Source organism: Perca flavescens, chromosome 17 (genome assembly GCF_004354835.1).
Source record: "Perca flavescens isolate YP-PL-M2 chromosome 17, PFLA_1.0, whole genome shotgun sequence".
Classification (NCBI taxonomy): domain Eukaryota; kingdom Metazoa; phylum Chordata; class Actinopteri; order Perciformes; family Percidae; genus Perca; species Perca flavescens.
In genome coordinates this window covers 16346410-16371759 of record NC_041347.1, presented here as the reverse complement: position 1 = coordinate 16371759, position 25350 = coordinate 16346410, and the positions used below count along the sequence as shown (strand labels likewise).

The 25350-nt window shown below is 38.4% G+C and overlaps 1 protein-coding gene across 1 annotated transcript; it reads left to right on the top strand.

The window, feature by feature from the left end:
• The first annotated feature begins 690 nt into the window (after window positions 1–690).
• Window positions 691–24025, top strand: LOC114572003 (leucine-rich repeat-containing protein 1). Its single transcript, XM_028603373.1, has 14 exons — window positions 691–1396; window positions 9255–9372; window positions 9982–10060; window positions 11232–11321; window positions 14524–14580; window positions 14779–14842; window positions 15661–15735; window positions 16121–16265; window positions 16540–16658; window positions 17377–17460; window positions 20051–20166; window positions 20696–20868; window positions 21954–22096; window positions 22597–24025. The coding sequence occupies exons 1-14, from the start codon at window positions 1238–1240 to the stop codon at window positions 22753–22755; spliced, it is 1581 nt and encodes a 526-aa protein (XP_028459174.1). The 5' UTR covers window positions 691–1237; the 3' UTR covers window positions 22756–24025.
• The last annotated feature ends 1325 nt before the right edge of the window (window positions 24026–25350 follow it).

The following is a 25350-nucleotide window of genomic DNA, read 5'->3' as shown; positions in this document are numbered from 1 at the left end:
GAATGCAAGTCAACTTACTGTGATTCTCATGAGGTTTCTTTTATGGGGTAAGGCATCTGCTGTCTGCCCCTCCTCAAGGACCATCCATCCATCTTCGTCCACTTATCCGGGGTCGGGTCGTGGTGGCAGCAGCAGCAGCAGCAGGGGACCCCAAACTTCCCTTTCCTGAGCCACATTAACCAGCTCCGACTGGGGGATCCTGAGGCGTTCCCAGGCCAGGTTGGAGATATAATCCCTCCACCTAGTCCTCGGTCTTCCATGAGGCCTCCTCCTAGCGGGACATGCCTGGAACACCTCCCTAGGGAGGTGCCTAGGGGGCATCCTTAACAGATGCCCAAACCACCTCAACCTGGCTCCTTTCAACGCAAAGGAGCAACGGCTCTACTCAGAGTTCCTCACGGATGACTGGACTTTCTCACCCTATCTCTAAGGGAGACGCCAGCCACCCTCCTGAGGAAACCTATTTTGGCCACTTGTAGGCTACCCTCAAAAATACAGGAAGGGCACGTTATGATAGGCCTACTGGTCAATCCCAGTTTCAAATATGCTGCTGAAACATATTTTAAATTAAGTTTATAAGTAGGCCTAGGCCTATATTTTACTATAGCCTTATTTTAAATATCTTTTAATACACACTTGACGTTCAGAGTGTCCTCCCCCTCAGCCAGAGCCCCCACCCCCGGTCTGTTGTGGGTCCAATGTGCCCCGTAATGGCGGCCCTGTGCGGGACGGGACTATCCAGAGGAGGGATCGGAGGGAGGAGCAGCGAGGAACGATGACGTAGGATTGGAATGAGGGAGTGAATGTTCCGGGTCAGAAACTGGACGGGAGAGGAAATTAACTCCGGGACGAGACGAAAAAACAAGAATGCTAACGTTACCCCCTTCTACACGGAGATGTAGTCTGTGTTTTATACGCTAAAAAGAGGGGCTTTAAAAGCGGCGGAGGTCGATGTGAGACGAGGAACCAAGCGGAGAAAAAAACAGGTGCTTACAAACTAACCAAAGTGAGACAACGACGGAGAGTAATTCCCATGTTCGTCGCCGAACGTTAGCTCGGTAACACGATTTACTTGCAGTTGGAGTTTCGGTTTTTACTTTGCTGTGAGTTTCGCTTCACTTGTGTTTGACGGTATATTAGTGCAGGACTGTCCCGCCGTAGCAATCTGTTGCATCCCCCGTCCTCCCTGCTGTTTGTTTATCGCACGGGCACAAGATTTATTCCCACCTCCCCCGTGATGTTTCACTGTATACCCCTGTGGCGGTGCAACCGTCATGTTGAGATGATCGATAAACGCCACTGCTCCCTGTTGTATGTGCCCGATGAGATCTATCGCTACGGACGGAGTTTGGAGGAGCTGTTGCTGGATGCCAACCAACTCCGAGACTTACCCAAGGTAAGCAGAAAACCACTTCCGCTCACTCATTTTAATGGCAGGTTCAGAGGCAGGGTAGCTTATTTTTGGTAACATGAAATGCGTCCCTCCAGTTAAAGTGGTTTTGAGAAAGAGCAGATCAGGCATCCCGTGAGAGTCTGGTGGGCGCCGGGGACAATAATTACACAAGATCAGCAAAGCAGGCACCATGTGTCGGTGGACATTTCCCCTGAACTACACCTCCCATCGCAGGTTAACTCAACGCATACATGCCACAGTCTGGGTTTTGATCATAAAACATTTTATTTGAGTCTCAGGCATTCACAGCTTACCGCAAAGCCAAGACATGGTGTCTGCTATGTCAAACCTGTTTGGGCAGGTGATCCCAGGCTGAGGTCAGAGATGCTTTCTGCATGACAGAGAGCCATGGCTGTATGCACAGAGCATAACATGTCTAACGCTTTCAGGGAGTTCAACAATGACTCTGTATGTACCCTGATACATGATATTAAAGAGGTATGAGTAATGGTGCTCTAGAGTAATATTTGTTCAATGGTAGAGGTAGGCTAAATGATACGAATTAAGAGAAATATCATTAGTAGTGTGGATTAGGGCTGTGCTCGATTGAAGAAATTCTTAGTCGACTAACACTCATTCAATTGTATTGATTAGTTGATTTAATCGACAGATCTGTAAATCTAAGTTTCTCTGCAAAGAGTCATGCAAAAGCACCACTTTAATTCTTGTGTTCACCAGAGATGTGCTCGTACGTTTCTCAGAAATAAGTCATTCAGCATGAAAAAAGCATCAAACATGACTAATCGACTAAAGAAATCTAAGATGACTAAGACCAAAACGACCGATTAGTCGACTAATCGACTAAGAGGGAGCAGCCCTAGTGTGGATAAAGATTCATTATTGATTTTGGAATTAATTTTTACGAATAAAAATCAAACGCCATCTGCTGATGAAGGGAAAACGATGCAATTAATTCTGACGGAAGTAGCAAAATCCTTACATTCAAGAAGCTGTAACTGATTGCTTGATTAGTTACTGAAACGATTTACAAATCTATCCACTGAAGAGCCATATTCATAGTACGTTAGGTCATCTTTAAAGTCAGTCACAACCACTTTACACACACACACACACACACACACACCTCCAAAACAAGATGATACATCTGAAGGGGTTTATCCTAATAATATTATATATTTTGAACATACACACACACACACACACACACACACACTGTGAATCATATGATGATTGAAGTACTCCATCACTGCTACTATTTTTATTTAATATAAACCATGTAGGAGGACTGGGGTGGGGGCTACTCTGTGTGAATTACTGACTGACTGGTGAGATGGGGATACACAAGCCCGGGCCCTGGTCTTCTTACTTGTGACCCTAGTGCTCTGGATTAAGTGGGATACAAGTTAAAGGATTTGGTTATTTCCCATGGGCACGAATGGTTCATGTAATTGTCTATGTTGGGGCTAGACACTGATGATCCCTAGAGGCTGACCTTTTATAACAATGTGGTATGATCTTCTATAGTTGTGTCTTTCAACTCTGTGCTGCATGGCTTATTTGTTTGTTGACTTATATCACAATTTTAATCACTTGTAACTGCATCTTTTAACATTTTTGTAACTGCATCTTTTAACATTTTTACATTCAAGATCTCTCTATCATGTTTTTTGTACTTTATTTATGTCCTATGCTTATTGTTTGCATGTGTCAAAAAATGGCTATAATCAGTATTGCTTGGCTGTGTTTCGTTGCTTGGTGTTGCTCTGCATGGCTTCTTCTGCACTGTCTTGAGAATTCTTATTTTGTTGATGTCTTTATGGCGTCTTGTTTTCTTCTGATGCATTTTAACCATCACCTCACTGGTTTTTAAAACATCTCGCCAAAGTACTGCAGTTGAAAATTGGCCAGCTTGCTAACACAGTGAGTAAAAAGACTGACTGACTGACTGACTGACTAAGTTAAAAGGAAAATGCTACAAAACAACAAAAGTCAGTCAGACTTTTGTTGTTTTGTAGCATTTTCCTTTTAACTTTTTCAGCCAAACTGGTTTTATTGTAGGAGGCGCTCTAAGTTCCGCTCTGAAGAGTGTATTTTAGACCTAAATAAAAGTGTGTATAACTGAAGTCATGGTCAGATCAGATGAAAAGCTGATTGGATTGAAGGACTACAGTGTTTTGTGCCTTTTGACATGTCATTCTTTTGTTCACAAGTATGTAGTTTAAAGAAAACATCCCTTAACCATAAATAAAACTACTGGTTAGCTCTTCAACTTTTTAAGTAGTTTAAGTCGATTATTGAGATTTGATCTAAATAGAAAATAGACTTTATAGATTTTGGTTACACTTTACAGCACCCGTAAAGGAAAGAAAAGAGAACTGAAAGAATATTTTTGGGCCTGGCATGTCCATAGAAATGTGATGGAACTCAGATAATGTGAGCAACCTCCCATGGCACACTGCTTACATTGTCCATTGGAGAAAAACAGGTATTCTTACTGAAAACAAAGAGTGTTTTGTTGTTGCCTCGCTTGTGCATTTGTATGTACTAGTGTTTTCTAATGAAATCATTATGAATCATTGACCTGAATTGTTAAGTACAGACCAAAAAACCATGAACCGACACACATGGCAGACAGTACACCTGACAAACTAGGCACTGGCAGGGAAAACCATTTTTTTGTTGTCTATGCCCGCAAGGCTGTGATTAGCAGGTGTACTCACATTGGGACAACACACACAACTGTGTGACAGTTTAGGCATCTCTATACTCAGTTCAGAAAAATTCTAAGTATGTTTAGAGGGTAGAGGGCTGGCGGCAAGAAAAACTGTTTATTGTGCTCTTTGGCATGTAACTAATGTCATCAATGCTTGCTGAGTGAACCCAAGACACGTCCAACTGGATAAACCTTTTGTATCAGTCCAGTTCAGTGCTTGCTGTGTAGCCCCATTACGTTTGCCTCAGAGGTATCTGAATGAATGCTGACCACTTATTTTTGTCATGACAGTGATGTAACAAAGACATCTCCTTTAGAATAGGATTGTGGGTGATTTGGGAGGGTGAAGGATACACATATGCATCCTTTGCTGTCTATGGGAAATTCTCTGAACGAAGGACTCAGTCCTTGGAAGAATTCGGAGGATCCTCGACATTGGTCCTTTGACGGACTTCGATGACGTAGCATCCTCCAAATTCTGGCTTCGGAGGATCCTTCCTTGACATTGAGAAACCGCTATAGTAACATATTTAGAGTCAATAATTTCAACCAGCAGGCAGATTTAAAAAAAAAAAAAAAAAAAAAAAAAAAAACTTGCACAAGTCTTAACAGTGAGATGAAACCGCAAAGGTGTGTTTTATCATTAACAAGATGAGGCAAGTTAAACTTGAGCTAGTTTCAGTGGTTTTACATAAAGATCTGCTGACCAAGTCATGGAGACATGTAGAACAGGTTTGTATGGGCATGTTTAATTCATAGGCCCTGTTTCTTCTAGGCACCTTTTTTTTCTTCTTTGATTGTTTTGTGTATTGTTTGTGCTGAGGCAGTGGACCATATTAGCAAACAGTAATTTCTGTCTCTTTATTTATTCAGTTTCCCTTCAGCAACTGGCCCTCAAGATGCATGCCATCCTTATGGTTTGTAAACAGTCATTAGCTTACTAACCAGCCGCCAAACTAGGAAACTAACTGGAGAAGAAGAAGAAGAAAAAAGGAATGCAAGACTTGCAGGAAATGCTCTTGCCTGTTCGTCCAGTTTAAAAATGAATGTCGGTTTCACTGTTCCCAGCTTCTGTGAAAATATAAGACAGAGGTGTTTGTGGCTGTGTCAAAGGAAATCTCTTAATTTCTCTTACATCTGCATGGATATAATGCATAATAGAGTTCTTTAGAAATGACACAACTAGTCAATGAATCGAGAACTCAATTGAGAGAAAATTGTTCAGCAACAATTTTTATATCAATTAATCGTTTCAATCATTTCTCAAGCAAACATTCCAAACATTCTCAAGTTGCAGCTTCCTCAATGTGAGGATGTTAGGATTTTCTTTGTCATATAAGATAGTAAACTGAATATATTTAGGGTTTGGACTGTTGGTCAAATAAAACAAGCACTTTGAATACATCGCCTAGGGCTGTGGGAAATTGTAATGGGAATCTTTCACTATTTTCTGACATTTGTTAAGACTAAACGATCAATTGGGCAGATTATAAATACAGATAATCGTTAGTTTACAGTCTGAAACTAGCCTGAAAAGCAATAAAATGACCAGATATAACTTTTTGTTCCAACATAAAAAATGTGTTCAGGCTATAGTTGAAACAAGTAGTCAGTTAATCAGTCAATCCACAGACAATTTTTTTTTTAAAGCAAAAATGCTAAATAATCTTCGGTTAGTTGGACAAAACAATCACCTTGTTCAGGCATGAGCAGCTTTTTGGGGACCATTGAGGCCTTTAAAAAAATGACACACACAGTGATAGAGAGAAGAAGCCACTTTGAGCCAGGGAGCTGCGGGGTCTTTGACAAGCTGTATGTGAAGTGCTAAATCAAGTGGTATTATGAATCCCAGAGCAGGAAGCTGGTGGACTTACTAACTCTTCTGAGATCTACAGTACAAGAAGATGTTCTTGCCAAGAAAGAACTGTCAAAAAGGTAGCGCAGTTGTTGAGTTTCTGCACGTGGCTGGGGTTTAGACAGTTTTAACTCTGGCCTATGCTGTGATATGTAATACTGTATGCATATCACCATGTAACCTTAGACTCCACTAAGCATGTCATGTCTTTTACTTAAGTCTAAATGGCTGTACGGTTGTGGCCTGGCAAAAAACTGCTGCTTTTTAATGCTGATTGTTCTAACGTTTTGGTTAGGTTATGTAAGAATTTTGTTACTAAACTTGTTGTATTGTATGAATATATATTAAGGGCTTTTGTTGATATCTTGAAGTGCATTAATTCATGCACTCACTTCCCACAAACCACCTTCAGGCTTCTGCTTGTTCTCTAACATACGTTAAAAAAAAAAAAAAAAAGCTGAAGGTGAAACTGAAGATTCAAACATTGACTCGGGTTAATGTATGCTTGACTCAGCCTGTTTGGGTTTTTGTCTGTCACACACGGGTGATTGTTTGGGGCGTGGCGCTGAATGACACCAGGAAGAACAGGTTTTCTGTCAGTATGCTAACGCAAGACTCACAAAGCAATTATGCGACTAGAGTTATACCGAATCAATTATGTATTGCTCTTTATAGTTACTCCTCTGATTGTCTTTATTGTTATCAAGAGAATAAGAGTGGAACAAAAGCATCTGAATGATTCGGCCTTTGTTTTGTCTTGAGCTGAAAGTTTTACCTGAGTTTGCTTCCGGCTCTGATTGCTGTGTCAAAAAGGAGTGGCATAGTTCAAGTAGGAAGTCTGAGAGTAGTAAACACAATGGTATAATAAACCTTAATACTGAATTTTCATTATTTTCCTGATCTGCCACAATTCAGGTTAGTTTTCTGGAAATTAACAAGTTTGTACATGTCAAGATTCTCTTGATGATATCATCAAGAGACAACTCTTTGAGCTGTGAGATTGGAAGTCCAACTGCACCCTATATGTTTTGTGAGTAAGTGAAATGTAAAAGTGAAATTAGGTGGTTAGGATGCAAAGCTCATCAAAGTCATTACTTGTTAGAATGGATTAGAGACTGTTTGAACTGTCTTAAGAACTTGGAAAGACATGTGCATTTTGTAATAGGGTGGAGTTTGACTTTTGGACTCTTGAGCTCTTGAGGCCTATTCATTGTGCACCCATTATTAAAATGTGATCTGTATCTGGACATGGTCTACAGATAATGACCAGCCTAATCATGAAGTCTTATTTTCAAAAATACAAATACATTTTACACATTGCACACCCCGAGCTGCAGGTGATTATAGCTTTTATAAATGTTTTTGTCCTTACCCACATTTAACATCCCAAAACAGAACACTGGGTTCTGTAGTTTGAGGGCGGTAGTGTTAAATATGATCGGAAGTGGCACACTCATTAAGAATTTTTTTTTTTTTACACCTTTTGTAACAGCTTCAGTAAAGTAAAGTTTTACAAAACACATTACATTAACCTGAGCATACACCTCCATGACAGTAAGCTAATATAATGGGGAACCAAAGGGGAACACAGGTCTACTATTGTCTTTAAAATAAAGACATATTTCCTAAAGCCTAAAAAGTGTTCCCCTACCAGTTCTGCAGCCATACGCTACCTGAAACACTTTTGTAAGTGGTAAACAGGTAGTTGTAAAAAGCTGCCGCAGCTTAAATTCATGTTGGTTACAATAAATTCCAACAGTGACACATTTTTACAGCATAAAAGAGTCTATCAAAGTTATAGAAAGGTAGAAACATGCAACTTAATTAACTTGTCTGCTTGGAATACACAGCCATTGTGTTACGCTGCTGCATTCCTTGTGCAACAAGTGCAATGGGCTTGTGCACAAGAATGGAGAACAAAGTTGTTTAATTAGCCACATTTAGGCAAAAATATGTGTTTGCTACATACTGGATAGGGCTGAATGATGAATCTTTTTCAAATAGAAATTGCGGTTTGAAAGAATTTGATTAGCCAATCGTGAAGACTGCGATTAATCAAATGTGAAATATTTAGTTGAATGTATGGTGTAATATTTGATTTAACATTTTTTATTATTATATTTACGGTTTTTTTCACAAGATAAATGCTGAAAGAATGTTACATATCACAGATTGTTTACAGAAATGTCCTAGTTTCAGTGGATCTTTAATTTTTTTTTTATCACTTTATTTAACATGATCGTAGAAGCTGCAATATGTAGCTAAAAAAAAATTGCAAATCAAATCGTAATCATAATTTCTGGCTAGAAAATCGCAATTAGTTTTTTCCCCCCCAAATAGTTCAGCCTAAATACTGGACATACAGATCACAAAAAGGTACGGATCGTATTCAACAGTCAACTTTAGTGATCGATTGAATGAGAAATGTAAGTATTTAGTAACTGCATTTCTGGATGAGCTCTCATGGCCAGCTTCCTTGTAACTAGCAATAGCAGGGAAAAAACAAAGGCCAGAGGGGAAATTCATGAGTCATGTTCCTGCCAAAACGTTCAGGTAACCTGAAGCAGTATTGTTAGCTACCTGCTTTACCACCACACAGGCAAGGTTTTGCCTGCTCTTGTTCTGGGCGTCAAGTATGTGCTTGTGATAATTGCCTTTGCATATCAATAAGTGTGCCAACTGGATATTTCCTCCCTATAAGTTGGCAATAGAGACGGATCTCTGTACTTCTAAGTTGCAACCTGTGACCATGACCTCTCCAAACTATTTGATGGGTTGTGTCTGACTATCTGAGGCCTATCTGATGCAGACATTCAGTCTGATAGTGCCATAAAAGCAGAGTAGAGAGGAGAGGGGGGTCTGTAGGAGACACAGACCTTTAACTGGGAAACGAAAAGTAAAAACCTGCTGTAAGACATCCATGGTAAAGCCTGTTGAATATCTAAATTTCTCCAATGAGGACACTTGTCCTGCTAATTGTAATTCTTTCAAAATGGCTTATCATTAAAAGTGGAGGTGTTTTGTCATTAGGCCACTTGACATGTTTGCTATTAAACCCCCTCTCTTCCTGTCAAAATATCCATTCATGTCAAAATATCATTTGTGAAAAAGCATACAGTTATGGCTGTTAAGAGCAGCCATGCAATTATAATATAGAGGGTATAATGTTATACATGCATCATATTTAAATATTTCAACTGTCAAAGAGCATTCCTAAAATGTGATAACATTTAAAACTTTTTCCTAAATATGCATTTCTTTTCGCCTTTTAGCCATTTTTCCAGCTGGTGAAACTAAGAAAACTTGGCCTGAGTGACAATGAGATCCAGAGACTTCCACCAGAAATAGCCAACTTCATGCAGCTGGTAGAACTGGATGTCTCTCGAAATGGTAAGAAGGGCAAACACTCTGTTTCTGTGTATTTTTTCTGCGAGAATATGTTTACAATTAAGCAAGACAGCGCTAATTTCAGCAAATGAATCACATTGACATTGACTTACTCCTCATTAGTGAAGCTGATGCAACAAACCTGCATATAAATAAAGCATGGCTTGCATTAAGACAGAATCTCCCAAGTCATTTGTATAGACCCAAACATATTCCTTTAGATACGCTAGTGAGGTTTCTCTTACAACAGAGCAGGCTGCTCACAGTTGTGGCTGTAGAGCGAAACCATCACAAGTTAAAAGAAAGCACAGACATTTAACACACAGGGCTGTTTGTGTTGAGTTCTAATTAAGTGGAAGTGGTTTGAACAATGGTACATGTTTTTTGTGTGGTCAAAATTTAATGCATTTTATTTAAGAGTTAGACACGGGAAACATTACTATTGAATAATAAAACAGGTTTATTCTACATTAAAATCACCTGAATACCATTTTTTGTTTATCGCTTGCATTTAAATTCTTTAATATATTATCTTGGCATGTATTATTTAACTACTGCTGTATCATATATTTATTTTTTTAATAAGTAACCATTGCCTTTTCTCTTATTCAGACATTATGGAAATTCCAGACAGCATTTCATACTGCAAAGCCCTCCAAGTGGCAGATTTCAGTGGAAATCCATTAACAAGGTAATCCTCCAGATTATGATTACACATCAGTCCTATTTAATACTTACTTAATGTTGGTCTCTTCTGAAATATTCAGCTGTCTGGGTTTGTAACATTGCTAAAACCATACATTTCATTGATTTTTGATACTTAATTAATCTTCCCCTCAATAAACAGGCCTATTTATCCAGATAAAGACATTTTGGGATAGCAAAAGCAGAGAGTATATCTTTAACAAATAATTAAAAAGATGCATTTTTCTTGTGGAGAGGACATTTTATTTCCACTGTCTGCACTGTGTGTTTTAAGATCCACTGCTGTCATGGACATTCACACACTCTCCTTGACAGATTGCAGATTGTGCATTTTATTGTGTGGGTGAGACTGAATCTAATTTGCACCTCAGCAGGGACAAAACCTCATTTCTTTGCAGTATATAGTTTAGGGGGGAACAATGAATAGTATTACAAAGGCTTTGGTGTTCAATACTTTTAAATTGAAATGGAAAATAAGCATTTTGTGTATTTAACTTATTATAATTGAAAATATAGTCATGATGTTGTTTTGACAACATCAGAAAATATGAATAAATATGATTTAGTTGTCTGTCTTTTGGGGATTGATGGCGGTGTCGAGTTTAAATTTTAGTTGTGCAAAAATTGATGATAGCTTGCTTAAGAAAATATACAATACATACACACATCCGTGACTGTACTGACCTGGACACATTCAAAACACTAATCCAAACACACCTCTTCAGATTAGCTTTCCACATACAAAAGTCTTACATTTCTCACCTGAAAGTTACTGGTTTTATTGTTTTTAATTGCTTTTAATATGCTTGTTTTATGTGTTGGTTTTATTGTTTATCGGTTTTTAATGTGCTATATGTGCTGTTTTTACTGTAATATTTTGACCCGATTTGTTCCTTTTTGATCATATACAAGTTAAAACATTAGATTTTATGTAAAGCATAGAAAAGGGCAGGGCAGACGGCAAAGATGAATAGCAACAAGCATAGTACAGTTACAGTACAGTACAGTCCAATTAGAATCCTCTTCTCTTGCTAGCCGTAAAATGCTAGTCCAATTTTCATTCACAAGTTAATGTCAAAAATACTTTTTTATTAAATAATTCTCTGTGCATTCCTTTTCCACCAGAATCTTACCTTGTGGCCTTTTTTTTTTTTCAGGTTACCAGAAAGTTTTCCAGAGCTACGGAATCTTACATGCCTTTCCATCAATGATATTTCATTGCAAGTTCTTCCAGATAACATTGGGAAGTAAGTAAATGCATTGTTTCATCATATTTGCTTTGTAAAACTGTAAAACATTTCCACACAGTTTCATAGCAGCCTGAGCTGCATATAATAATGTATGTAATGATGATGTCAAGGTACTTTTTGTCATGTAACTTTCCACCTGTCTCTTTCTGCATTGTCCTAAATCACACTTTGCTTCAGCATTTGTGGTCTTGCTAGGATAACCATTCATTTCACCTTTACATTATTAACTTCAGTAAACCAATTTCAGTTGTTTTAAAAGCACATATGTACAGTGGCCAACCGGGCAAACACACTGCAACTTAATGAAACACACGCAAATAGACAAAACACAAGCAAATTAAGAAAACCTCTTCATTCATTTGACAACACATGCGCAGCATTTAGAGCAAGAGAGAGAGAGACAGAGAGAGATTGGGAAACAGTGTGCAACTGCTATGAGATCATAGACTGTAAATATTAAGTCTTTTCTCTCATTTGGTGGGTGTGTATCTAGTTTATTGGCTCAGGTCACAGGTGATACCCAATCATCAGAGACGTGTCTGTAAACTCGTGGCAATAAAAAGGCAGAGCGCTCTCTCCCTGTGGGGATCAAAAATCAAGCTGTACTTAACCCTAGTGGCTTGGAGAACTTCCGTTGTGTAAACTGGATGCAGTGTTTTTCTGGTGCATTTGTTTTCAGGGATTGTGTGCTTTTCCTATTGCATCGCTTCTGTATTTGCAGTGTGTTTGTGTAATTGGTTGTGTTGTGTGTGTATATGCTGTGCATGTGTTGTCAAATTAATGAAGATGTTTTCTTAATTTGCTTGTGTTTTGTCTATTTGCATGCTTGCATTTCATAAAGTTGCTGTTTGTTTGCCCCTGTCGGCCACCATACATATTTGCTCAACCAAACAACTAAGCATGAGCGACAACATTTTCCCTTTCCCCTTATCGAAATAATTTCTTCTAAAGTATGGCTGTGTGGGAGAAAAATATACCAACCACATTGCTCGTCATGGACACATCAGTCAGTGTCCACTCCTTGGCTGCGTTGTCTCTGTTCGTGAAAGGCAAAAGGCTTGTTGTGAGATGGCATGTAATCTGCTGCAGCCAAAGAGCATTTCTGGCCAACATTCTTATTCTTATGAGGTCTTCCTTCTTGTTTGAGTTCAGTTATAATTGGATTTAATAACAGAACTATGTGCTTTTAGGTCAAATTGCCACAAGGGACATTTTTAGTAGAAGTTTGGAGTTCAAGGGAAACTGAATTAAAGGGACAGAAATGGAATTATTCTACACGTGCACATTTGGTTAGAACTGTTGATAATATCCTGGCATTAGATTGATTTAAAAGGTACTGGGATGTAACTTTTGAGGAAGTTAGACATAACACCATGTTAATTGAATGTATTTTTTAAGACAGACATTTTTTAAAGGCATGTTTTCCGACGTTGATAACTACAGTAAAGCTTGTGCTGATGTTTTCCAGTAGTACTTTTTAAATAATTATTGGCAGTGCTCTGGATGGCATATTTTAACCATTAGATAACTGCTGAAACAGTTGGAGCTAAATTAAACAGAGATTTGTCTTGGCTTGCCGTGGTGTCATAAATTAAGGATTACTGCTTAACCTCTAAGGGATGATGCATGGCAGGCAGAGGAGAGCCTGACTCGGATTCAAGAAAGGATTCTTTTTGCTTCTTTAGTGATCATAAGTCAGGATTGTAGTCTTTGAAATAAGACTACTTATAGATGTTTTTTTTTTAGCCGTAATGTTAATCTGATGTTCAGTGTTTAGCCTAATGATAAACCTAAATAAGATTTCATGCAAGACACGAAACACAGATCTCTGATGAAGATCCATACTGTAATGGATTATAGTTGCATGGGCTAAAAGTGTGCTAAAACAATTATGGCTGTGCTGTGTATTCTTCAGGTTCTAGATATGTCTGTGGTTGTAATAAATTCTGCAAAATGTTAAACCAAACCTAAAAAGAAAACTAAAGTCAACGAAAATTAAAATTTGTGCTTGCTTTAAACTGAAATGTTGGAAATGTCCTAAATTATACTTCTGATTTGTGGTTTTCTTGCAAACCATATGCTACCTAGCAGCACAGTTTTTTTTGATCGACAGAATGTATTTCAATGCCTTCCTTCCTTCCTTCAATTTATCTTATCCTTTTAGAAATCTACATTTTGTAGACTACCTAGTTGGCTATAACAGCTATTTCTCATATTGTTCATGCTTTGTTTTTACCATGGCAACAACAACAAACTGAACAGTGATATTAATCTGTTTATATGACTTATTTTTCACACAGTCTCTTAGTTACCTTTTATGACATATACAGTTTTCCTACCAGCAAAGTCAGTCTGAGTTCAAGAGCTCAAGAACACCCTTTTCCTCCTGGTACGGCATGTGCCCAACGTATGTCCCATATCTATCTTACATAACGCAGTGACCTAAGGCCTGCTCTCTGTCAAGGGAAGAAGGTAATGAAGAACATAGTGTGGGTTTTTAGAAGTGGATATGATTAACGTCCAAGGGGTTAAATGACATCAGGGGTTTATCTCCTGCGTTGGGAATTTATTTCTGACAGTTAGCGGCCCAGCAGTCTACTGTGGTGAATGAAAAACACAAGATGAAGGAAAAGTAGCCATTGTATTTCACATATCTACTAGATTATGTTAATCCCTTTAACTCCCTTAACATTTATTTGCTCACATTATGAACGGAAAGGCTTTTTTGTTGACTCCTAGGTCCGTCTCTAATACCACACAAGGCTGAATAGTTTAGTCTGATCAACAATATGGACTTTGTACTGTACTAGTTGCTTGTTGTCATAAAATCCTCCAGTAATTGGGTACATGTACAGTACTGAGGCGTACATAAGCAGCAATGCAAGCAACCCTGTACTTTGCTTTATGACAGCCATGGAGACATTTTACTCTTCATTTAAAGTATGCAGTAGTTGTTTATGCTACCGCAATTTTACAGCCCTGATAAGACTGACACGCCTCCAAAATACTTCCTGTTCTCAGATATCTGATTGCAAGGACAGATTTTACAACCATTTTTACCCCTTTGTTTTAGAAATACCCAGAGCATCATGTATAATAATTATCTGTGTTGTGGAGATACGAGTAGAAGTCGTATAGAAACTACAGTTCGTGGCATTTTCAGAAACGTATAATCATCTGTTTGCCATTGTCATTGCAGCCTTTCCAATTTGGTATCACTAGAACTCAGGGAAAATCTGCTGACATTCCTACCAGAGTAAGTATTCAACCAACTGCACTGTCTTATGTGGATATATATTGTTGTAAGAGAGGCTGTGTTTTCTTCAATGGTACATGTCAAGAAATGACGTTACCTTGTTAACAGAGGTTAAAAAGTTATATTACATGAAGCAAGTCTGCATTTTAATTTTGACTGTATTTTCATTTGAACTTCCCTTGCATGTGTCATCCACAGGTCACTATCTATGCTTCATAGACTTGAAGAGCTCGACCTAGGAAATAATGAACTATACAGTTTGGTAAGTGTTTTATCTGTATGCTAGGGGGAAATGTTTACTCAGAAGAATGCCACATGGCTCACAAAATGAGCAGAAAGAAAGTTTTTTTTCTCCTATTTTCTTCTTCTTGTCACGCCCAAGTAGATTAGCATCCCTCGAGAACAGCTTTCACCTCTTATCACCCAGAAAGGAGGATGGCCATCTGCTTTGAGCTTTGGTTTTAAGTTGTAATCTTATGCGAGCAGTCGGACTCTGATGGGGAATTATTTACTGACAAAAGAAGCAAAGTCAGGCTGTCAAGAAATTGTTCTTTATGTGTTTTATTTTATATATCATGTGTGCATTTAACTCAATTATTTACATGGATGTTATCTGATATTTTTTCTGCTCTCAGTTTTGATAATTGATATTTGGTACAGTTCTAAAACTTAAAATTACGGTTTTACTGTTGACACTTAATATAGTAGAGAAATGTTGAATATGTACACATGCCTAATACATTATGCATTTCATATACCATAGTAAATTTCAATTGTAATCTTTGAATTGACTTTGACAAATTTATAGTAGCCATGCTAAAATGCCCTCTTGAAAAGAAGTATAGATAGAAGTATATGGGAGCATTGTGGAACCTTATTTTCATTAAACGATTGACTTTTAGTGCTTATGCTTCCAGTGGTCTGCACCTTGCTGCGTGGCACTATGTTTGTAATTTGAATGAAAGGAAAACTAAGTACATTATCAGAATCAAGTCACTTACATTGTATTTTTCTGCTTTGTTGTCTCTTTCTCTTCTGGCTCTTACTCTTTCCATCCCTACATGTTTTCCTCCCACATAGCCAGAATCAATAGGCTGTCTTGTCAGCTTAAAGGACTTGTGGCTTGATGGAAACCAGTTGGCCGAAATCCCCTCAGTAAGTTTATCAATCTGTTTCTTATATTCTAGAATATGTTATTGTCTCTGTATTAAATGGAGTAGCACCATTTCATATAGTTATTTCAATTACTGTGTGCAACAAGACATATAGGGCTTTGAGCGACACACCTTAATAAGTCTTCAAATACAATAAGAAAATACAATTTTGAGTACAGTACAGTCAATAAGTATAGTCCTCTTATTTACCCCAAGATAAGACAAATCTAGTCTTTGAGTCATGTTGGCCAAAACCTGAAATGCACAAATGTGTCCTCTGAATATAAATGTGGTCCAAGTCCTGAGATTAAATGCATAAACAACATTGATTCTACTCTGTAACTCTGTAACTAACTTTACTTACAAGTCTCTGCTCTGAACTTTAGGAGATGGGCAGTATGAAAAGCCTGTTGTGTCTGGATGTATCAGAAAACAAAATGGAGCGACTTCCAGAGGAGTTAGGTGGCCTGGTGTCACTCACGGACCTGCTGGTCTCTCAGAACCTCATTGATGCTCTACCAGAAAGCACTGGTAAGCGTGTAAATCCTCCAAGCTCTTTTTTAGCATGATTATGACTCTTGTGAGCGTGTCTCTGGTATGTTTTCACATACTTTTACAAGATGGCAGCATACATTTTCCACAGTATCACAGTAACTGCTCATCAGTCTGCTATTCAATGTCTGAACAAGGTTTATTTTAATTATATATATATATATATATATATATATATATATATATATATATATATATATATATATATATATATATATATATATAATATAATATAATTTTTTTTTCTCTGCAGGAAAACTAAGGAAACTTTCTATATTGAAAGCTGATCAGAATAGGCTAACTTATCTTCCAGAGAGCATTGGTAACTGTGAAAGCCTCACTGAACTTGTGCTGACAGAGAACCAGCTACAGGTGTGTTTACAACTTTATTACTGTCTAGTCTTTTAAAATTGAAAGAAAACAATGGGATTAGTATCTATATAGTTCATTTTCATTAGCTGTTTCTATGTAGATATTGCATAACCACAGTCAATGACAGCAGAAGCACATCACATAATGGTTTTGGTATAATTAAAGGATAAAGACTCCTTCCTCCTTACAGATGACATATTTTATTTATATATATATATATATATATATATATATATATATATATATAGTTAGGCCTAACATTCAATAGCCCAAAAAGCATACAATAACCTGCCTTTTCTGCTGTGCTATATTTTTTAACATATTTAAAACATTAGCACAGCTTCATATTTAAACACTGACATCTGGAATGTGACAGGAATACACTGAGTTGTTAACACAGAGTGGAACAGAGATTGTAAGCCACATTCAGGGGATGCATACATGGCCGCTCTTAACAATCCGTCTGTTTTTCTGTGTAATAAATGAAAGGAATGTGTGAGCAACGTATCTCTCTCTTTGTCACTGTACTGGTGACACATGATGATTTTGTTGTCCTTTTGGATAAATTGACAAATTGATCAAACAGTTTAATAAGTTGTTCTAAAGAATGCAAAGAGACAAATGAGATAAGGAAATACTATTGTGTGGTTATTAAGCTTCTAGTGTATTTACAAACCTCCTTATGTTCTATCTAATTGTTTTGATTAATTTATTACAGAGTTTGCCTAGGAGTGTTGGGAAATTAAAGCGTCTTTCCAACTTCAACTGTGACAGAAACCAGCTAACGTCACTACCTAAGGAGGTAAGCTTGTCACATATCAACCAACGTCATTTATTTCAAATCTAGTTTGAGGAGAAACCCCTTGAGACCATGGGTGTATAATAAGAACTGGATACAGTGTCTGAGGCAGAGCCCCGTTCATTCCCATGAGAGTTGCTCAGTGGCGCCTGAAGCCTTCATGTAGCCAAAAATGACCCGGCTGATCGGCACTGCTTCCGCACTGTGCAGCGCACTAGAGACCTCTGCCGGCCAAGCCGGCTACTTCCGGTTTGGCATTCCACTAAATTTAATGGTGATTAAATGATATAATCGTGCAGCTCTTCTAGACTTTCCAAATGATATCACACCGAATGGATCAAATTCTGATAGTGAAATAAGTCATTTTGTGTGGGTTGTGACGCTCAAAAAATGTAGCCACTGATTTAAAGATGTCTCTTTCGCCATGTAAGTCTATGGGAAAAAGTATTTTTGGACCAGATGGCATTACGTGATGGGCTGGGAGTTGCAATTCCACTATTTGGCCACTGTGTTCAATTTGCTTTAAAGCTTGGTGCACTTCCTGGGGGCTAGCTTGAGACGCAAGACGCATTTCGTTTTCCAGGGGTCCTTGGCAGAGATGGGAAGTAACAAAGTACAAATACTTTGTTACTATACTCAAGTAGATTTTTTCAGATATTTTTACTTGACTATTTATTTTATACATTTTTAACACGAATATCGGTACTTTCTACTCCTTACATTTTACAAAATTGGCTCGTTACTTTTACATTACATTACATGTCATTTAGTTGACGCTTTTATCCAAAACTACTTACAATTGCTATATATGTCAGAGGTTGCACGCCGCTGGAGCAAACCTCTCACGCGTAAGTTAGAGGACTCATGTTTGAATTCTCACAGAATCACAACTGAATTCATATCTTGCCACTCAGTCAGAATCTTATTAACCTGGAGTCCCAGTCTCTGTCACAATAATCATATATGTGATGTTTTTTAGCCCATTGGCAGACAACCATTTAAAATGTAGGCAATGGCATATAAAGAGCCTTTTTTTCATGTCCACTGAAGTTTCTCAGCTTGAACTCTAGTAACATTTGTGTGGTCCAGGTAGCTTTGCATAAAAAAATGGTTGTCATTCGCAAGGCTACTTTTACTTTTATAATTTAAGTACATTTCCAAGCCTGTACTTTGATACTTTTACTTGAGTAAAGAAGTAGAACCAGTACTTCTATTTATGAGTATTCTTTAACACAAATATCTGTACTTCTACTTGAGTACGGGAAGTGAGTAGTTTTGCCATCTCTGGTCCTCGAGCACAAAAAATATAAAATGTAAAGACATATATACATATCCATAAATTAAACAGAATTACTTAAAAAGTAAAAGCAATAAATCTCGGACTGCAGGTGGCGCAAGTACGCACAAGTGTCAAAATTGCAGACGCTTTGCCTGTAGATGGTACACATTTGAACTGAATTTATGGTCTGAAACTGCTGTGACATTCAAATTATTACAAACCTGTGATTTTTCTCTGTTTTGAGTACACTGATGCAATGCTGTTAAGTTAGACTGCATTTGTTATGTAATTCTTTAATGCACCTATTGAGATTTTCATTGGCTCAAACTGTCTAAAGTTCATTCACGCGTGGATCAACAATGCTCTTACTTGTTGAGCTCTCTCATTTCACGTTTACTGCTCAGTCCTCTGGTTAGTTCAGCTCTGTCTGAGTGTCTCCATTGTGTTTGTATGTGACATTCTTTTCTAACCCCTTGTCTGTTTAAGTGAAGGTCCGCCTGGCTTAAAGCTTCATCTGAAAGGCTTCCTCTTCAGACATTGTACAATGCCCCTGTGTCTTAATGATGCAAAGACTGCAGTGTTTGGAGAAAAATAACAGTTGGCCTAGATAATGAATCGATGGTGTCATTGTTTTCTCAAACCACCATTGCATGACGTCTCTTAACAACCACAGTGTAACCATGGCCCAAGTATTGATTCGAGCTTTTCTGATCTACTTGACCATTGGCCCAGTTTTATGGATTCTATTGATTGGTGATCACTTTTCTCTGGCTGAATTGTGTCTGTGCGTACATGGAAGCACACTTAATGTGTTTGATTTTTTTTTTTGTGATTTGTTTGTTCCTTGCGCTGATGACTATGAATGCAATAAGCACTTATCATATTAACCTGTGCAGATGATGAGCTTAACCTGCTCCTTTTAAAATGATGAATCTCTGTAACAATACTCGGTGTCTGAGCAGATTAATGGATTACAACTGCAGTCTAGCTGCTGGCCCATCAAGTCTCTGCTTTGTCTGGCTGCTAGGCCTAATTGTTCCTAATTTTAGGTCCCTCTGCCACATCCCATTGACATTTTAATCGCTCTGCCATTTAGTGCACACATGCTGGCAGATTTACTCCGGTTTCTTTTGTCCTGGCTTTGTTAAAAAGATTTATACACACATGCATTTACATAGCTTTTTTTACTAGGAAAAAATGAATACAATTGAAACCTTTGTGTGTCTGCCTATGCTATGTACTATGTTTTTGCTTCACATGACGTGTACACTGACTGACGTGCAGCCTAATCGTGTTGTCTCTTCTGTTCCTTAGATCGGGGGCTGCAGTGGTCTGAATGTCTTCTGTGTAAGAGAGAACAGACTGACCAGGATACCGTCAGAGCTGTCGCAAGCCACAGAACTGCACGTGCTAGACGTCTCTGGAAATAGGTACGTTCAACAACACATTCATATCTTCTTATTTTTCAAGTTTATTCTTTATTAAGGATCCCCATTAGCCATCTCCATAGTGAAGACTATTCTTCCTGGGGTCCAACACAAGACAAACATAAACAAAGTGATCAAAGGATTTGTAGACTTTGTGATTGAATAGTAAACCAAATACTGAAACATGATTTTTATTTATTTTATTTATCAAACTTGATTAATACTTGATGAAATACAGATTTTCTACTTTCTGATGCCTAAAGATTATCTTGATGTTTTGACCACATTACTCACCGTCAGTCAGAGGTTGTTTTGGCTTCTATTCTCTGCCACTGCCTGTTTTGGTCCATGCTTTGTCTTCAGCGATGTCTGCTGCTTTAGTCACACACAAACATGTTCACCTCTGACTGGGGAGTGTTTTTTTTTCCTCCTCCACATTGTCTAAACAGCTGCAAACCTGCAGGTACCTTGTGGTTTCTTATATCCTACGTGATATGAGCCAGTCAGTGATTTACATCTGGTTTGTTTTCAGGCTCACCCACTTACCGATGTCACTGACCACGCTACGACTGAAGGCCTTGTGGTTGTCAGAAAACCAGTCGCAGCCTCTCCTCACCTTTCAGACCGACGAGGATCCTAACTCAGGCGAGAAGGTGCTCACTTGCGTGCTGCTGCCTCAACAGCCATGTGAACCAGACAATAAAGGTAATGTTTTTAATCAAGCGGAAGCAGAAAATAATCGTCAGATGTTTGAATAATCTTCATGAATCATTTGAATTATCGGAAGCGTAGCCTGTATCTAGACCTTTTCTCTCATACCAGACTAAAATGACAGCATATGTGGTCATGAACAGTGTTTCTTTGCATGTGTACATCAGTGCTCCTTAAGTGTCCGGCTTCTTCTAGAGTGAGATGACTTGGTGCCAACACTGTGACATTTGAGTAATATTCCTCATCAGTTTTTGCATTGTCTCTGAGTATTTAGTGCCCCGCGGTTTTGACATTATCACATGATGAAGCACAGTGGGTTTTGCGCCCTCTGATCATCCCCTGCAGTATCTGTCGATGATGTGGTCCTGTAAGGGATCACAGCCTATAACACACCAGGGCCTCTTCTGTCCCTTGAGGACCTCCTTGGTTATGTTTTTTAGAAATGTGGTGGATTGGACCGCTAAAGAGGCTTAGCAGCAGCTGGCCTGTTGCCATTAAAAGCTCGCCCACTGGGTCTAGAGATGCGGCTGAGGGCCGGCTCCATCTCTGCCTGATACAACAGTTTATTGTAATTTCTGTTCTTCGCTGTCATCCACAGCCTTGCGCCTAAATCTATCGGGAATTAACTGCAACGTCTTTGTTGCTTGCTTGTCACTGTATTTTGCTATTAAAAAAAGATGTTTGTTTCTCCCTCAAAAATGTATTCATTCATTTTTTGTGATGTGCCATCTCTCTCTCTTGTGGGAGAGATGCAGATGTAAGACTGGCGGAGGTCAAGCGGGTGAGGTTGAAGCTAAGGTTGGGGGCAGGGAAGATTGTGTTGCTGTAAGCCTGTGACTAAGCTGGGATTTGAAACTGTGATCTGGCAGTTTCATGCTTTCTCTTATGAGTGCTGGGTTATGTGACAGCTTTCATTTCTTGAGTTGGCAGATTGTGGAGAAGCAATCATAACAGCCATATTGATTTTAATCTGCTGAAGTATTCACTTCAGCGCACACTGTAATTCTATCTGAGCATTTTGACATGAGCATGGATTCCAGTAACTGAAATTGTGTTGTCTCTTTTAAAAACAACCACAGGCTCTGATAATCTTGCCCGCTGTGGAGCACTGGAGAGCCTGGTGAATGACATGGCAGATGACACATGGGACAACAAAGCCATGAACAGGATCAGTGTCATTCACTTTCTGGATGATGAGGAGGAGGAGGAAGATGACGACAAGGTGAGACTAGCAAGCTCGAGGGCAAATTTCACAGCCATCCACCCAGAAGTTGGTGATATTGGTGATATTTCACACTGATTTTAAGCCGCTGGTGGTGGTAGAGGAAATGTCAGAGGATGTCAGGGGCCTAATCCTCTGGGGACCATAATTGTCTTCACAAAATTGAATCAAAATGCATATTACAATTTTTGAGATATTTCAATCTGGACAACAGTGGTGGACCGTCAAAGAACCTTGCCACCAGCATGGCTAAAAACATTTGTTTTCCTCCACAATTTAATTTGCAAACAAGTTTATTTGATTTAACATTTCTCTGTTACATTTCTCTACTTGCAAGGAAAATGCTAGACATTTGCATGCAGGTAGCCTTAAACCATCCTGTCCTTTAACTCATCGGTTCTATGCTCACCACTTACAACAGATGTACTATAAACAATTGCTCTTTTTGCTGCAGATCTATAAAATGCGCCAATAATTTGAATCTCTTTTCCTTCGCACAGGGAACACTACTTCGACGGGCCACGCCTCACCCCGGCGAGCTAAAGACGATGAAGAAAGCAGCCGAGAACATCCGCAACGACCTGATCGCTGCCAAAGGCCTGGACTCCAACAAAAACGAGGTCAATAACGCTGCAAACAGAGTGACCACGTCTGTGTGACCTTTACCTCAGAAATGTTTTTTACCTCCTGTGTCTCGCTGTGTTGTCCTGCACAACCCTGCAGACCCCCTTTTTTCTTTTACCTACGAACCCTGGTGTGGCCTTCCCCTCCTGATGAACCCCCTTGGACGCCTGTAACCTTACTTCATCTCCAGTCCTGTGTAAAAACGTGTTTGACATGTCTACCAGGGCCTTTGTGCCTTCCTCTTTTTTAATTAATGTCCACAGCAATAATCTGCACAGAGATGCTCCTTTTTAAAAAGATATTTAAAGATTTGTTACTTTTTTAAATGCCTCTTTTTAAAAACATACATTAGGTAGTTGCACTATTATAAGTCTTTTATAATATGGCCAAACCTTCGTAAATGTATATTTGTTCTATATCTATTTTAAAACACTGGGTGGATACTTTTTACATTTCGGGCAAACTTAAAAGCAGGAGTTTTTGGACCTAGTGATTAAGGATTATTGTACAGTCTCTTGTGAATATTGATACTTTTATACTTTTTGGCAGCTCAGATGTAAATAAAAATGTATAGCACATTTCTTAATCAGTTGCAGATTTTTTAACTTCTTTTCTTCTTTTGCAAACTTGGTACATTTTTCTTTTTTTAAATCGAAGAAATGAACAAAACATAGTCACTGATGTCTTATTCAATCCATATACTTGTCATTGGGTGAGTGGATGGCCTTGAATCCTTTTTTTGTCTGTAAAACATCTAGACCTATTTTTGGATTAAATAGATTTGATTAATTAATTAAGTTTGGATCTATGTACTGCACATCAATCTTTAATTACTCATCTGCAACGTAATTATGCAGAAGTAACAATCCTGTCTTATTTATATGTGCTGTGCTTCACTGCTTTGCAATGTTTTTCAAGTAGATGCCAAAAACAGTTGTGTATATAACAAAACAAACAAAAAAAAAGGTTTCTTTCCCTTTAACAAAGAGTACTGTATAGAATAATCATCAGAGGTTTGGGGAGAGGTTTGTACCACAAGGATGGCATCCTTTTAAAAATGCAGTTGTAAGAAGTTCCACTTTAATGCACTTCTTGGCGTTTCTCAAATTCTTTTAGATGGTACATCCTAATTTGTATTCATTTGTTTTTAAATACATTGCAAAACGTGGACAAGAGAAGTGTTGTTTTTTATGTTTTTAATTATTTTCTGATCAAACTGCACAAAACAGATCTCAAATGGGCACTGTGCGTTGAGGTTTGGATGACTTTTTAACCACTGATCAATAAAATGAGTGCAACACTAAACATGTTTCTTATTCTTTTAAATCCTATTGATTTCAGAGAGAATAACGGAAGACTTAATCATCAGATTTAAAAACAAGATTAATTTGGTGTTGTTTTTCTTATTATCCATATCCAAGAATAATATATTGACAAAATTAAGCTTTGACTTCAACTGCCTTTCTTTGAGGCAACAAACCAAATATTCCATTTCCTGACCCCTCCATTGCTTGTTTTGTCTGTCCAGTAGTGCACGATGTTACCGTAATGCTCTGCCAGCATGTGCCATGTTTGACTTGTCCACCCTGCGCGTCCTGCGTGTTGTACTGTCGCTGGCATATTTTTTAATGTTTAAGTGCACCTTTATTTGAATCTCATTGTACATGTTTGATTAACCGTTTGTAGAAGGGCATACTTATCTTTGGTGTTGAAATAAAACTATTACAAATACTTTTCAGTAAATTATCAATTAAGTCAAAACATATTTTAAAAACTGATAATTCACTAGAAAGTAAAAGTTACTGGTATTCAGGCGCCGAACTGTTAGTACTAACAAAATGTAATGGTGCTTTAGATGGCCTCTCACTATTCTTAAGTAGACGCTTCTTTAGTAAGACTACAATGCCTCGATACATCACGTCAAGTTTACACTTCAAGATGAGGGACGTGGTTTCATCAAACATATTCACCACTGATCCATCACTGTCACTACTCATTTCCTTCAAGATATTGAAATGAAATGACATTTTCAGCAACAGCTGGTGTCTTCTGACTATCTCCAGGAATGTAGAAAGCCTCATACTAACCCATCCCTCAGGACCAATGGCCAAAACTGGGCCATGATCCCAGGCTTCAGCTGGGTGGCAAACAAAGAGCGTCAGCAGCAAAGACCTCAACTGTTCCAGGGCAGCGATAGCGTGCGTGGTCGCTGCCCCAGTGCAGAGAAGGACGCAGAGGAACTTGAGCAACCTGAGGAGGTCTGTTTTCCAGTTTAGGTATCTTAGCAATGTTGTTTCATCTTGATTTCCCTTGATATGGGGATATACATTTTTATCAGCCACTGCAGACATTCATCAACTGTTGTTCTGCTGCATGTTTCCACTTATTCTAGTTTCGTCATCATTACATTACATGTCAAGAAACCCTGTTTGAGAAGATGCCTATTTAACTCAATGTCTCTCATTTTGCAAATGTCTTGTGAGTGAATTCAAAGTGAAATATCAGGCTCCACAGATGTAGGTCATACAGCAGTACTATATAAAAGCATTGGACTATTTCTTATCACCAGGATGGTACAGGCCAGCTGCCAGAGAGTGATGCCGTACCACAATGGCTTCACCATCACAGAG